Source organism: Phocoena phocoena, chromosome 17, assembly GCF_963924675.1.
Source record: "Phocoena phocoena chromosome 17, mPhoPho1.1, whole genome shotgun sequence".
NCBI classification, from domain to species: Eukaryota; Metazoa; Chordata; class Mammalia; order Artiodactyla; family Phocoenidae; genus Phocoena; species Phocoena phocoena.
Window position 1 is genome coordinate 44292579 of NC_089235.1, and position 15456 is coordinate 44308034.

The 15456-nt window shown below is 32.7% G+C and overlaps 1 protein-coding gene across 3 annotated transcripts in view; it reads left to right on the top strand.

Moving 5' to 3' along the window:
• Positions 1-15456, top strand: part of VPS13B (vacuolar protein sorting 13 homolog B) — an 818081-nt gene that overhangs the window by 362223 nt on the left and 440402 nt on the right. For all 3 annotated transcript variants that reach the window (XM_065895774.1, XM_065895773.1, XM_065895775.1), the window contains exons 21-22: positions 1651-1778; positions 12429-12663. In XM_065895774.1, the coding sequence (XP_065751846.1) occupies positions 1651-1778; positions 12429-12663 (363 nt within the window). The remainder of the gene's footprint in view (positions 1-1650; positions 1779-12428; positions 12664-15456) is intronic.

A 15456-nucleotide genomic window follows, 5' to 3' on the forward strand; every position in this document is an offset into this window, starting at 1 on the left:
CTGACGGTTCTAAAACTAAATTTCTTTTCCTCTTGATTCTCCTCCCCGTACAGCTCCATTCTTCCATTTGATCAGATGTAAAACCTTGGAGGCAACCTTGTTTTGCTTTTCTCTCTTACTGAACTTCTAGTCCATCAGTAAATTGTGTTGGCTGTATCTTGGAAATGGATACAGGAACACTGTTTCTTCCTACCTCCATTGCTACTACCATCTCTCACAACTTGTCTTCCTGTTTTGATACTTGATCTATGTAGACAGTTTTCTGCACAGTAGCTAGAGAAGTTCTCTCAAAATAATGTCCATTAATTTCATGAATCCATTTTAATGGACATTAAAAAATTAATGTCCATTAATTTTTAGAATCCAGTTTCATATCCTGGCTCCCTCGAAGTAAAACCCAGCCTCCTTACCATGGCCTATGTAAGCCCTGTATGATTTGGTCTCTGTTGATAGCTCTGACCTTGTCTCCCACTTCTCTCTTACTCTGTTCTAGCCTTCCTTGCTTTTATGCTGTTGCTTGAAACTCCTAAGTACACTCCCATCCTGGGCCTTCACATTGTTGTTCCATCTGCCTAGAATGCTCTGCTTCCAGCTCCATGGGTCTCTCTCAAACTGTTTTTGTTTCTTTTAAACAAACAATTTTTGAATTTCTAATATGTATAATGGGGTAGACTGTGGGATTATGAGAATAAAAGGTTTATGCTCCATGCCGTTAAGATATCGTAAATCTGCAGATATGTGACCCAAATTGAGAGGAGAGGGAAAGTATGCCTAGATACAGCAATTGTCATTCTCATAGTGGTGATATGGTAGCAGTTACTTTGGAGACTGTCCTATGATCATCAAACCTAACTTAGTAAAAGTCTTGAAAAGCAAGATCTGATTTATTTATTTTATGGTATTTAAAATAGCACCTGTAAATTATATGTTTGCATTAACTTAAAATATATAAATACATATGGATCTGTCCAGATATAATATATTGTTATAAATATTTAATTTCTGAAATTTACATTATAAAAATTGACAAAGTTCTCTAAGTTCTTTATTTTAGATGAACAAAATTTTTCTTAGCATATATCTGCCTTTTATGTGTTCAATGCTTCTTTTGCTTACCATCAAAAAATAAAGAAAAAAAGAAAAAAATTGAGAGATACTATGAGTAAGCTTTTGTTATCAAGACAATTCACAAACGGGAAGATACATTTTGTATCAATTTTGGACGAAGCAAGTGCTTTGTGGTTGAATTTTCTTTCTCATCAAGTAAGATTTTTATTGATGTATTAACTTCATGCTGAGAAATGAACAGATTGTTAGGTTACCATTTAATAAATTTTCACAATAATAAACACATCCATGTATTAAAAAAATAGAACATTACCATTGCTCCACAAACCTACCTCCCAATCATCAATCCCTGACAAGTCATCAACACTCTCTTGAGTTTTAACAGATTAGGTTTGCTTGGTTTTGAATAATTGTAAAAATCAGTAATTCTTTAAGATAAAATGATCTAATATGATATTTTATAATCTCATATAGAAGTTTTAATTTTAAACAAAGAAATAATATTGGAAGTATTTTCTGTATATTTATGTGAAACTATAAGGTACATTTATGTTAAATAACTCTAGCTATTCTTATTCTTAGAATCCAGACCATTGTCAGTTCCTGTGAAAGCCATGCTGAATATAGCTGAAGGCTGTAGAAGTCCTGAAGAAAGAATGAAGGAGTTTATTGGAGTAGTATGGAATGCAGTAAAGGGTCTCACACTGCAGGTAAAATGAAAGTTAGAAATATCATGGTTTTAATTTTTATGATTCTTTTTAATTTTCAGAACCTTTAATATTGGTAAAATTTTCTCACTGGTGACACTCATGTATACCATCTCATTTCATAATTTAAATAAAAACTATTGGTGCACTTTGCGTATTATTAATAAAATGATATGAAACATATGCTCTTCCTGATAAAGTTATAAAATTACACAAATTTTGACGTTATTTTAATTAAATAATTCGTTTTACTTTTTGTTTCTTTTAAGCATTATTTGAAATATTTTAAATGGTCAATATACCAATAACATTCTTATTTCAGTACTGAAATAAAAAACTTAGTTGGAATTAAAATAAAATGGTTATCTATTATTCCTACCTAATTATAAACCAAATATGAAAATGATAATTGTAACTATCTATTTTATTGTTATTAAATTTTCTTCTCACTTATTTTCACTTTTAAGTACACATAATTTAATCTTATTGAATTACACTTCTTCCAGATCATGTTTTAACTGATGAAAATACACAATTAAATGCTTATCTCATTTCATAGGAATTAGGTAAGGGTAACTCAGCAGTTGCTCAGTTTTTGTATAGATTTTTTTCCTCTTTGAAATAAGATATGAAAGACTGATAACAGAGGCATCTTTGTAGAATTTTATGTGTACCAGACAGTAATATCTAAGTACTGGGGCCTTCCATTTCTGTTTAAGTTGTAGAAAATTGCAAAAGAATGTTGCTTCCACCTTACGAACAAGAAAGAACAAGGTAGATGATCTATAAAATTAAACCAGGATGCTTCACCCACCTGAACTGCAAGATAATAAATATGTGCTGTTTTTAGCTGCTACATTTGTGGTAATTTGCTATGCAGTATAGAAAAGTGATAGAGACACCTATGCATAGCTATAATATAGTCTGAGTACTACAACAAAACCTTATTAAATCACTTTTTAGAAATATATCTAAAAACATCTCCAGTTCCCTAATATCATCATGTAAATATGATTACAGTTGATCCTTGAACAGCATGGGTTTGAACGGTGCAGGTCCACTTATATGTGGATTTTTTTCAACACTTCAGTACTGCATGGTCTGTGGTTGGTTGAACCCGTGGATTCAGAATAGTGAATACAAAGGGTGGACTGTAAAGTTATATCTGGATTTTCTGCTGCGAGGGTTCAGTGACCCTAATCCTTGTTTTGTTCAAGGGTCATCTGTATTTGAAATACTATTTAATACAAGAGCCAGTAACCTGGGTTTTGGCAATCTTTTACAGCCTCTCTTAGCATGCTGCTTTTATAAAATTAAGAGAAGAGAGGGGAGAGAGAAAGTGTTTTTGTCATTCTTTTGTTGTTGTTTTAACTATTAACTTGCAGGAAACATGACTTTTTCACAGACATCAGCTATATCTTACTAATCTCTGCCAGCATGAGGCCTTTGCTATTAATATTATCCTAATAACTCCTCATGTTGACTTACCTGTGTTTCTCCTCTAGAGGTTCCTTTGATGCATTGGTGGCATGAGATAGGAAGGTGAGACAACATGAATGCAGGAAACATTTAGTGCCTTTACATTGTTTGAGATTGATTGTAGAAGCAGAAAACAGACAGTGCTCTTAAGATATTGATGAACATTTATATTCAATGTTACTTTCTTTAATCTATAATAAAGACTATCTCCTTATGATGTCTTTCATTGTATATCACTCAGTCCTAGTACAAGCATTTACCCATGCCACATGATAGAGCTAACTAGACCATGTGTGGTTTTGCTCCTGGTAACTATTTATATTTATTCACTTAATTATATGTAGTTTCTCTTATGATAAGATCTTTAATCTCAAGGGACATATATTACTGATGGGAATGAGGGTGGTACATGGGCAACTGTATCTCAGTTTTATTCTTTATCTCAATTTGGTCAACCTCAATCTGCATTCTTAGTTTACTCTAGTCTGTGGTCATAAAATAGTAAACTTAAGAAGTCTTTCTTATTTCCTGTGTTTCTACATAATGCCTTACTGACCTTTATGTGGTCCTCTAATTTCACTGTTTTAACACATTCTGTTTCTACTATTTAAATCACCAATAAAATAAATTTTTTTTCCCTGATGAGTAATACCCATCATCTTGTTATGTATTATTTTGTGATCTTCTAGAGGGAGTAATCTATGGTGTATTTAGTAGTCAATAAATGTAAATGCTAAAGTGATTAGTAAGTTAAGAAGACGAGTAACTACTTTGAGCACATATTTCTACTATAATTATTATATAAATAAATAACAGTGAACTTATCTGATTGTAGTTCAATCTGAGATTCTAGATTATAGTTTGACACATAATATTTCATGGAAGAAAGGAATAATCCAAATATTATTAGATCTCTTTCTAGCACTTTACCTTACATATCATGTTTTTCGTTAGCACTGTACTTTAAGCCAGTTGTATTCAGAAGTTAGTTGTATTTTGATTTCATTAAACTGGGACCAAAAACTGTGGTAGGAAAGGTATGTTTTCTTTGTGTCTTTTCTGAGACTTATTTAGTGTATAATAGATTTTCATGGACATATCTCTTAAATTTAGACGTCTCTCCTACTACAAAAATTTGCTTTCTTTTGACTCCCAAGTACAGCTTTCTTTTCCTGGCAACACAGCTCCTTTCTTTTCTTGCTCAGTTTTCCTCCTCTATTCTAGTGAAAGTGCTTTGATACCAAAATAACCTTATATAGTATTCGCTTCATATGTATGAAATATGTATATGTAATATATATATATATATATATAGATATAGAAATAGGAGTTCCACTGTAGTGGGACTGTAACAGATTTCTTGGACTTTATGTGTCTTTTTAATATTAATTATCTTATACTTTCCTCAGAAATGTAGCCCTGGAGTCGATAAAGAGGTGGAATATAATTTGAGGATTGGCTCCAAGGCCCTATTGCTCTTTAATATGTCCTACTTCACTTTATGAAATTTCTTATATCCTTTCTGTTAAACATTGTATTTCCCAAAAATTTCTGTTGGAATATAAGTATTTACTTAATGATCATAAGCATGTTGACCTTTTAGTACCCTAGTATAAACTTGTTTATTTTTTAAAACAGCTAGTTGCCTAGTAATACATTATAGAATGCTCTTTCCTTCCATTTATTATTCTTTCACTCATTCTCACATTCAGCACTTAATATTTGTTATAGATCATGCTAGATGTTGAGGAGACAAAAGAAATATAACAGTCTGTTGGTCTAGCAGGAAAAAGGCAAATAACCATTCTATGAAGCATTTTGTGGGGAGTGTCTCTTAGAGAGATCCCTTAGAAAACTCTTATGATCCAAAAGAAAAATGGAGATGTCAAGGTAAATGTCATTTACCGAAAGGGTACCTAGGGCATGCTCTGCCAGGTTCATGGTGAATTTGGATACTATCTCAGATTAGTATTTATTGATTTATAGAATTAGATGACTTTATAGCATTCTCCAGAATATAATAGTTATAAAGAATATATAGCTGTTTGAAATTTACTTTGGTTCTAAATATTATTTCATGATGATATAAGTAACTATCAAAAATAACCTTATTCCCTTTACCCATTCCATTAAAAAAATGGATTAATTTAGTGTAATTACCCTTTTTTGATATCGTTTTGAGAAGTCGTTGTAACAGGGACTAAGAAAGCTAGTATTAGGTTACCTGATATTTTGACGGCTCTAGGAAAATCTTCCAATTTAAGATTCCAAGCGATTTGAGATCGTTATGATATTTGTAAGCCAATAAGTAAACACATGAATATTCCACAACATAAGATATTCTGGAGAACATCCTCCTCTGCCCAGGATGAAGTAGCAGGGCCCAGATTTATCTTGCTGCCTGAAACAACCAAAAAATGGATAAAGTATATTAAACAGTCGTTTCAAAACACTAGATGATAGGGAAAGTTAGACAGCAAACCCTGAGAGACTTAAGGTAAAGTCACCAGAACCTAGTGACTTATGGATTTGGAGAATAAGAGAAAGGAGGGAGTCTAACTGGCATTCCAGGTTCTGATCTGGGTAGATAGTGATGCCATTACATGATAGTGAGAAGCAGCTTTTCAAGGTTAGCAGCAAATTGGGAGTTTGAATTTACACATGTACTTGAAATGCCTGTGAGATATCCAGGTATCTCTTAGACTGAATATTCATATCTGGAGTTTAAGGAAGAAATATAATTTTGGAAATCATCTACAGATGGTTAAAACTAGGAGAATTCAAAAAAGTATGTTAAGTTGAGAGAGCAGTGGGCCAAGCAGGTACCATTTCTAAAGTAGTCAGTATAAGAGAAAGTATCTTTGAAGGAAACCCTAAAGGAATGATCAGAAATGTAGAAGGAAAGGTCAGAAAGTTCAAGGAAGCCAAGGATGTATAGAATTTCAAGGAGCCATTGTTCAGCACTATCAGATTCTGGATGTTAGCTCTGGGCTTAACTTTGCTTATCTGTAATATGAAATGGCTAGATTAAGTAATGTTTAAGGTATTTCCAATTCTAACGTTCTTATGTAATTCTTTTGGTTCTTTTGCTTGTTTTGTAATGATGCAGTGCCTTCATTAGCTTTATCACAAACAATGAACTTAATCTTATATGTCATTATGGATTAGTTATAAGTAAAGATACTGATGTTCCTCTTTTTTTTTTATTTTGGCTAAATACACATGTAACATTTACCTTAACCATTTTTTTAAGTGTACAGTTTAGTCTGATGTTCCTCAGTTGACTAAGCTTATTGTGTATAAATTAACATTTAATTATGGGAGTACTAAATGATGTATATTTGTATAGATTATTTTGAAAATGATCAAGGCACCTTGCTTGCCTCACTCCTAGTCCCAGGCCTGTATTATACATACTATATATTTAGACATTTCCAAATGTTAATATATTCTGAAAAAGTTCAAAAATAAAACTAGATTCTGATTCAATGATCAAAATCTGGGCCCTAAAACTGAGTTTTTTTAAAAAGTTGTGTCCATTGTCCAAGGCATTTTATGAGCCAAAATATAAAAAAGAAAACCCTGAAGTTGTCATCAGATTAAACAAAACATCATAACTTAAAGCCATCGAAGGATTATTCTTTTAATGGAAGTTTGAGCAAGTAAATGTGTTTGGAATCAGAGTTTCTGGAAAGTTGATTTTGGAGCCAAAGTTGATATTTGCTAAGCCTATGAACTTTTTACTTATTTTAGAAAGACGTACATTGCATTAAGACATCAACAATATTTGTGATAACCTATTTGTTTTTCAATGGGAAAAAGAACTTGCATACTTAACTGTAATTGGATTGTTTTATAGTGCTAAATGTAGTGTTGAACAATTTTTTAATATGAATTTGGTTTGGGGGGGCCTTTTCACCGTAGATTAGCATAAGCTCATTTTTTTTGCAATTTTTCTCCATCTGCTCATCAGCAAAGTTCCTATCTATTACATTTTTTATTCCAGAACCACATAATTGGCAGTGGCAAGTGGTTGACAAAATAGAAGTACTCTGGCCTAGAATTCACTAATGAAGGAGAACATTACCCTGGTTTTTGCCAAACTCAGGTCTTTTTGTCTTTTACATTGAAGATCATGTTGCTGTCCTATGGCATTTCCTGGGTGTTTTTTGTAGTTTCTGAAGTCTTCTGACTGTGGACAGTATAGTATAAAATGGACACTTTATTTTCAATACAAAGCATCCTGATCTCCTTTTTTTTGCTAATAATCTTTTATTCCTTTTAGGAAATGACTTTCCACGTTCTGTGAGATTTTGGTGAGAGTGTCAAAGTTTCTCAAGCACCATAAGCCAGTTAAGCTACAACAATTGAATTTTTTCTCCCAGAGAGTTATATATAGCGTATGACCAGTGATGCAGTAATCATATTGCACGATACACTTAATGTTCTCAAGTCCAGGGAACTTCCTGGCTTATCTCCAGGATGAGATAAGACGTTTTAGGCTAGACATATCAGTTGTCAATCACATTAATTATGAAAGTAATTATTTACATTTAATACTTAAAATTTGCACACAGGGCTATATTTTTATTTATAGGCATTGAGAAAGTGACAGCAGTTGCATGGTAGTTTGTTAGGAAGAGGAAGTCTGGAATACAAATCTAGGATTTTTTTCATGTCTTCCCTTGACAAGTATCTATGGGAAAAGTGTGGAGATTTGTAACACTCACTGTGGAAAAGAAGACAAGGTGCACTTTTGAGGTTTTTAACTAATGACCTAAATTGTGTATATTTAGATTTCTACGAAATGGGAAGATATCCCAAATATTTTCATAATGTATTGAGAATTTATAGAATAAGAAAACAATTTGGGCTGTAGCTTATTTATGTTTCATAGTGCAAATATAATACTACTTATTTTGTTGGCCTCTGTATGCATAGATAGCTAAACCATAAGCAACAGCATTTTAAAATAAAAGTCTTGTGAACATCTTTTATAAATCCATGAGAACTAATATATGGATCTAGTGTATAGTAGTGTAGTGTATAGTAGATATTTAGTGTATGTTCATTGACTTTGTTTATTTAGTGAAAATTTAGGTGGCAGTTAATATGTTATATCTTTATATCAAAGCTGAGTTCCCCCCTTTACAGATGAAGATTCTGAAGTCATGGAAAGACTAAATAACTTGTCAAAGTTTCCACAGCTGGAGATGAACCAATCTGGCTGACAAGTCAATTTTATTAATTACTAGATGTCTCTGTGAAATGAAATGATGAACAACATGCATTAAGCAATTATTTTAATTAACATCAATATCTGGTGCTAATAAAAATAATTGTGTTCACTTATTTAACAATTATTTAATACCTAGTATATGCTAGGCACTGTACTATGTACTGAGACTGTAGCATGAACAAAATAAGCACAGTGTCTGACATTATAGACTTTATTATGCTCTAGTGAAAATTATGTAAGGCTATTAGTATTTTAAAATCCTCTTCTTTCAAGTTTCTTAAATGCTAGGACTATGTCTTTTGTCTGTTTTCCTGACTTCCAGCTCAGTTAATGGTGGATGTTAAAGAATGCATGAATAAAAGAAAGAAAAAGTGAATGAAAATACAACCTGCAGTGTTTCTTCACTTTTATTTTTTATTTGAAACTGTTTCCTGAGGAGTAAAATACATTCATGCAGAGAACATTTCATTCTGTAGAAACTTTCTAACTATAATTATCACTAAAGTTTCAAGGTTTTTTTTTTTTTTTGTTTCAAATAAATTTATTTATTTAGTTAGTTTTGGCTGTGTTGGGTCTTCATTGCTGTGTGTGGGCTTTCTCTACTTGTGGTGAGCGGGGGCTACTCTTTGTTGCGGTGTGTGGACTTCTCATTGCGGTGGCTTCTCTTGTTGTGGAGCACGGGCTCTAGGCACGTGGGCTTCAGTAGTTGTGGCATGCGGGCTCAGTAGTTGTGGCTCGCGGGCTCTAGAGCGCAGGCTCAGTAGTTGTGGCGCACAGACTTAGTTGCTCTGCAGCATGTGGTATCTTCCCGGACCAGAGATCGAACCTATGTCCCCTGCATTGGCAGGCGGATTCTTAACCACTGTGCCACGAGGGAAGTCCAAGTTTCAAGCTTTGAAGAAAGGAAAACATGTTATTTGGGAAATAGCATTATTTAAAAGGGCAGAAAATATGGTGTGACATTTTAAAGCATTTATGTAAAGTTATTCTATATAATGGACAGTGGGCTAATTAAAATGCTTATTAGGTTAATGTATAAATGAAACCTGTCTTAGTCTCTTCTTTTTAACTCAGTTATGGTCACAGTTATAGAGCACACAAATTAGAAAAATCAAAGTTTACCAAACCTCACTTATGGAGGATGGGGGTACAAATGGCATATATCTTTTCAAACAGCACTTGAAACTTCAGAAAAAACGGAACTTGGAACTTAAGAAAAAACGCATGACAATCATTTCATTTATTAAAATAATACCGAATAATTTCTACTTTATTGGTTTATCCTCAGCATATGATACTTAGATATGTAGCCCTTGACCTAATAGGAATCAAAATAGAGGTGGTTCTACTTCAAGAATTTGTAATAATCCCTTCACTTTAACACATGAATGTGTTCAATATTGGCAAAAGAACATGTTGCTACCAAAACTGAAATAAGATCCTTGAAACAAAAAGGATGTTGCCATGGAAAAATGAAGTAACACTCAGTGCAGCTGTGATGCATTAATGAATAGGATATTTTTTTAAAAGATCATTTGTGTTTGGTGTGGCTCAGAGGGTCCCAACCAGATGGTTTCCATGAACATGATCTGACCCCCGGTTTGAGGACTTCTTACTGGCAGATTACTTCATTTTCTTTCCCTTGGATTGTCAGATCCTTACATTAATACAAAATTTACTGCTGCAGATTTATATTCACTTATATAAATCACTCAACATTTTACATTAAAACCACAATTTTAGACATACAGTTTAAGAGTTATTTTAAAAGTGTAAAAAGATTTATGTGATAGCTTTAGTATACATAATAGATGTAACATTATAATAAGTTTGAACAATTTGGATTATGTGTATGTTTTAGTTCTTATCATTAAAAGAATCCCCACAGTATACATCATTTTTTAGAAAGTTTATTTTTTACACTTGTTATGTATGTCAGGCTAACATACTGTCGATTCTGTATGCATTGCTCAGGTTGTTTTAATTTGATTAAATAATTTATTTCCAAATTAGTGGAAATTTGGAATATATTGTGATTTTGGAAATTTTGGCACAATTTAAATTTGTTTCTCAGGACATGTATGTATAAATCTGTGTACGGCAGCATATTAAACTAATTATCTCACATTGTTGGAAGCATTTTTCAACATAGCATCAATATCTAACACAGGGACTTCCCTGGTGGTCCAGTGGCTAAGCCTCCGTACTCCTAATGCAAGCCTCTGTACTCCCAATGCAGGTTTGATTGCTGGTCAGGGAACTAGATCTCACATGCCGCAACTAAGAATTCGTACGCTGCAACTAAAAGATATCACATGCTGCAATGAAGATCCCGAGTGCCACAATGAAGATCCCGCATGCCACAACTAAGACCCAGCACAGCCAAATAAATTAAATAAATAAATAACTATTTTTAAAAAATCTAACATAAAGTGTTAAACACTGACCCTTCATTGTTTGACCTTAAAACCATAATTAATATAGGAGAATATGCTGTCAGTGTGCCACTTTAGCTTGTGCACTTTAACATCACTAATGCAGTTATATATTTTAAAACATAAATATAATAACACCTGAGACAATATACACTTCTATTTCAGAAGTTAAAAATGTTGTGATCTTAAGTCAACAATGAACCGCTTAACCATATACATGCTTAAATTAAGCTACAAGATAAAATTCTAAAACTAAAAAATCTCATACTTCATGAACCAACATACTTTTTTTTTTGCAAAATTTTACTTATATTTCTCTTCACTGAGTTCATCAATTTGTCCATGCATAGACATATTGAAGGGAAGATGAGTAAGTGTACTTAATTTGTAAGACTGGCAAATTATTTGTCATATCAAGGAATTCCAGACCTGTTACATATCATGCTCTCACTAAGGAATATATTAACCCCAAGAGAAGGTTATTACTTTATTCTTAGTTATCTTTTATAAAATATGATCTCTTTGTTATTTTAAGTTGCGAGACTATCCAAACATTTTTCAAGCAAACAAATTTTAGTTTTTATTAGATAATACCTTTGTATGCCAAATATTTTATAGAAAATTGAAGGTTATATTTTGTATTTTCTTAAAAATAATTTAAGTATGGTAGGCTATTTGGGCAGTTTACTAACCAGGTACAGAATATTACCTTGTACAAGAGTCACCTAAGACTAATAGGCTTTAACTTACATTGCTTTTGAATTAAAAACTCATGATGTATTCAATTTTTTATTTGGTCTTGCTTAGTCTTACTTTAACTCTGTTAGGGCCTGGCAACCTAAGTAACTACACTGGGCATAGGGGAACATAAAAATTTCACTTGAAATCATAATTTAGGTAATAAGTTGAAGTATGATAAAAGTAAGGAATAACACTCTGATTTTTAAGTCTCCTGAATTTTCTTCATTACTATATGTTATAAACATGTTCTTTAATGTTTGTCTAGAGATGTAATCTGAACATTTAAAATATTCTTTTCTTAAATTTCAGTATGTGAAGTAAGGGACAAATTCACATAGATATAGCTGTTCGTGGTTTTTTATTTTTTAAAGTAAGAACAATAAAATGCTAGTCTGTTCTAAGGCCTTAGCTGGTGTTAACAAAATGTAATGAACTGCAAAAAAAGGAGGATTTTCTCACCTTTTTTTGCCAGCACATTTTCTAACTCAATCATGTTTCTTGGAAAGAACTGTGGAAAGGCAGATACGTTTTCATTTCATGTCACTGTGCTCTTTTGATCAAATTTATAGCAAGAAACAATACCTTTTCAAGTGTTTGTTGTATTCTTTAGTGAAAGTAACTCATAAAGACATAAGTATGGGGCATTTTCTTGTTTTTGGCTTGCCTGTGTATTCTGGTAAAGATATTAGATGTTTGAGGATACATTTACTCTCAAATTTAGTCTGATCCAAATATTTTGATTTTGCTTTTCTTTTCTAGTTTGAAGTACAATCTTGTTGTGTGTTCATCCCAAGTGATAGCTTGCCTTCCCCAAGTACAATTGTATCTGGTGACATTCCTGGAACAGTAAGAAGTTGGTACCATGGACAAACCAGCATGCCAGGAACACTTGTCCTCTGTTTGCCTCAAATAAAGATTGTTAGTGCTGGCCACAAGTATATGGAACCTCTGCAGGAGATTCCTTTTGTCATCCCACGACCCATCCTTGAAGAAGGTACTTTTTAAAATAAGTCTTCCTATGGTTATTTTACTATGTTTATTATATTTTATACTGATATTTTTAGTTTTACTGCTTTTTTTTTTAATGCCAGTGCATTTCTGAATCAGTCTTCTCATTGAAAGAACTGCATGGAAATGAACTAAGTGATTTACAAAGTGGATCTACAAAGAGAGATATACAAAGTGAATGAACTAAATGATGATGTTTATTGATAGCCACACCTTTTATATATATGGAGACTATATATATGGAGACTATCTACAAAAGATCATATAGAATACAGTATAATCACTGAAATGCTAAGCATAGATAAAATTAACTTGAGAAGGATGTTGGTTTCAGATGTTTGCATTAGGCTGAACTAAGAATTATAAGTAGGTTGATTTTAATTTAAGCCACTTGACTTATGAATGGATGCTTCATAAATACATAATCAAATGAATACATTATTTACAGCAAGCATGCTATATTTCTAGATTACTCATTTATTTAAATAAAGTAGATAATTGTGTGATGATTGGAGCCATGGATCTTTCTTCAGTAAATACTTGATTTCTGATGTTGCAGTGTTTTCAGTTGTAGGTTCATACCCTTTTGAACTTTGATGTATTCATTTCAAACTGTGTGAACCTGGAGAAGTTTTGAGTCACAAAGTAAATAATGTGAATCTATATTTTAATAACAAGCCTGAAATTTTTTGACAGTGCTAAATAGGTCAACACCTTGTTCATATTATTAGGATGTAAGTGTCTGAATCCTGATATCGTTCAGATTACCACAGTACTGTTATTGAAAAGCAGGTACAGTCTGCAATTTTTGATTTTGACTTAATGTCGATTTCTCTCTCCTTTTCTCTATTGAAATTTCCATTGAAATCTAGTTTTCGTAGGTTTATCAAAAGTAAGCATGATTTTACTGGCAGAAATTAATGTTGGTACTTAATGATATGAATACCATTATCATAAAATCATAGAATTGTGAGAGTTAGAAGGAACTTCTTTAGAGTTCTTCTTAAGTGCTCTTTGTCTTGATAATTTCTCTAGCATATTGGACATAGCCATTCTTTGTTATTTGTTTTCGGTTATAGGGAATTCCTTATTATCACAATAGCTATTACATGTCATATCAAAGATATACTAGAGTGAAGTGAGCTCATAAAGCTCTTAAAGTGAGCTGGGAGTGCTTCCTCCTTTTTTTTAACAATTTTAACTCTGGAATAATTTTTGTAAGATTAAATGATTTGTACCTTGATTTTTTGTTAAAACTCATTGATAAAATTCACATATTGTAAAATTCTTCCGTTTAAAGTATACAGTTAGATGATTTTTAGTGTATTTACAATTTTTATGCAACCATCACTATAAAATTTTAGAATAGTTTTATCACCCTAAAAAGAATTGGTATATCATTAGCACCTACTCCTCTTTCTCCCTTCCCCCCAGACCCTACGAACCACTTGTCTTTCTATCCCTATGAATTTGCTTCTTCTAGACATTTCATATGAATGAAATAACAAAATTTGTGGTCTTTTGTGACTGGCTTCTTTCACTTACCATTGTAAGTGGTAAGTGAAAGAAGCCATCTTTCACTTCTTTCATAGAACCATTGTTATAGTATGTATGTCTTCATTCCTTTTTATGGCTGAATAACAATTCATTTTATGGATATACCACATTTTATTTATTCATTGATTACTTGATGGATATTTGGGTTGTTTCCACTTTGGGGCTATTATCAATAATGCTGCTATGATCATTCTTGTACACTGTTTTGCATGGACATATGTTTTAATTTCTATTAGATATATATAGTAGAATTGTTGGGTCATTTGGTAACTCTGTGCTTAGCTTTTGAGGAATTGACAGACTGTTTTTCAAAATATCTGTGCCATTTTACAATCCCACATCAATGAATGAAGGTTCTAATTTATTCACATATTTTTATGTGCAAGTATAGTTGATTTACAATATTAATTTATCCATATCTGTGTCACCACTTATTATTGTTGTCTTGTTATTGTCTTATTGGTTCTAGCCTTCTCAGTGGGTGGGAAGTGGTATCTAGTGGTGTTGATTTTCATTTCCGTAATGTCTAATGATTTTGAGCATCTTTTCATGTGCTCAGTGGCCATTTGTAGATCTTGTTCTGTATTTTCTTCTTCTATTCAAGTCCTTTCTTTTTAAAAATATTTTAAAATTTATTTTGGCTGCACTGGGTCTTAGTTGCGGCACGTGGGATCTTCGTTGTGGCATGTGGGATTTTCAGTTGCGGCATGCAGGCTTCTTACTTGCGGCATGCAGACTCTTTAGTGGCAGCATGTGAACTCTTAGTTGTGGCATGTGGGCTTCTTAGTTGCAGCATGTATGCAGGATCTAGTTCCCCGACCAGGGATCAAACCCGGGCCCCCTGCATTGGGAGCACGGAGTCTTACCCACTGGACCACCAGGGAAGCCCCTTTTCAAATCCTTTGCCCACTTTTTAGTTGGGTTATTTGTCTCTTTATTGTTGAGTTGTAAGAGTTCCTTATATATTCTGATATTAGACACTTATTAGGTATGTGATTTGCAAATATTTTCTCCCATTTCTCCCATCCTCCATTTCTCCTGTTATCTGTTCACTATCTTGTTTGAATTTATTTAGTTGTTTAAATAACAGTTTTTTCCTTTATACTGTAATATATGTTATTTTAATTCCTTTTTTCTCCTGCTATATTGGAAAGTATTCCTTAACTGTTTTTCTTTCAATCTTAGAAATTAACACCCTTTCCTCAAAGTCAACTCTGGTCCT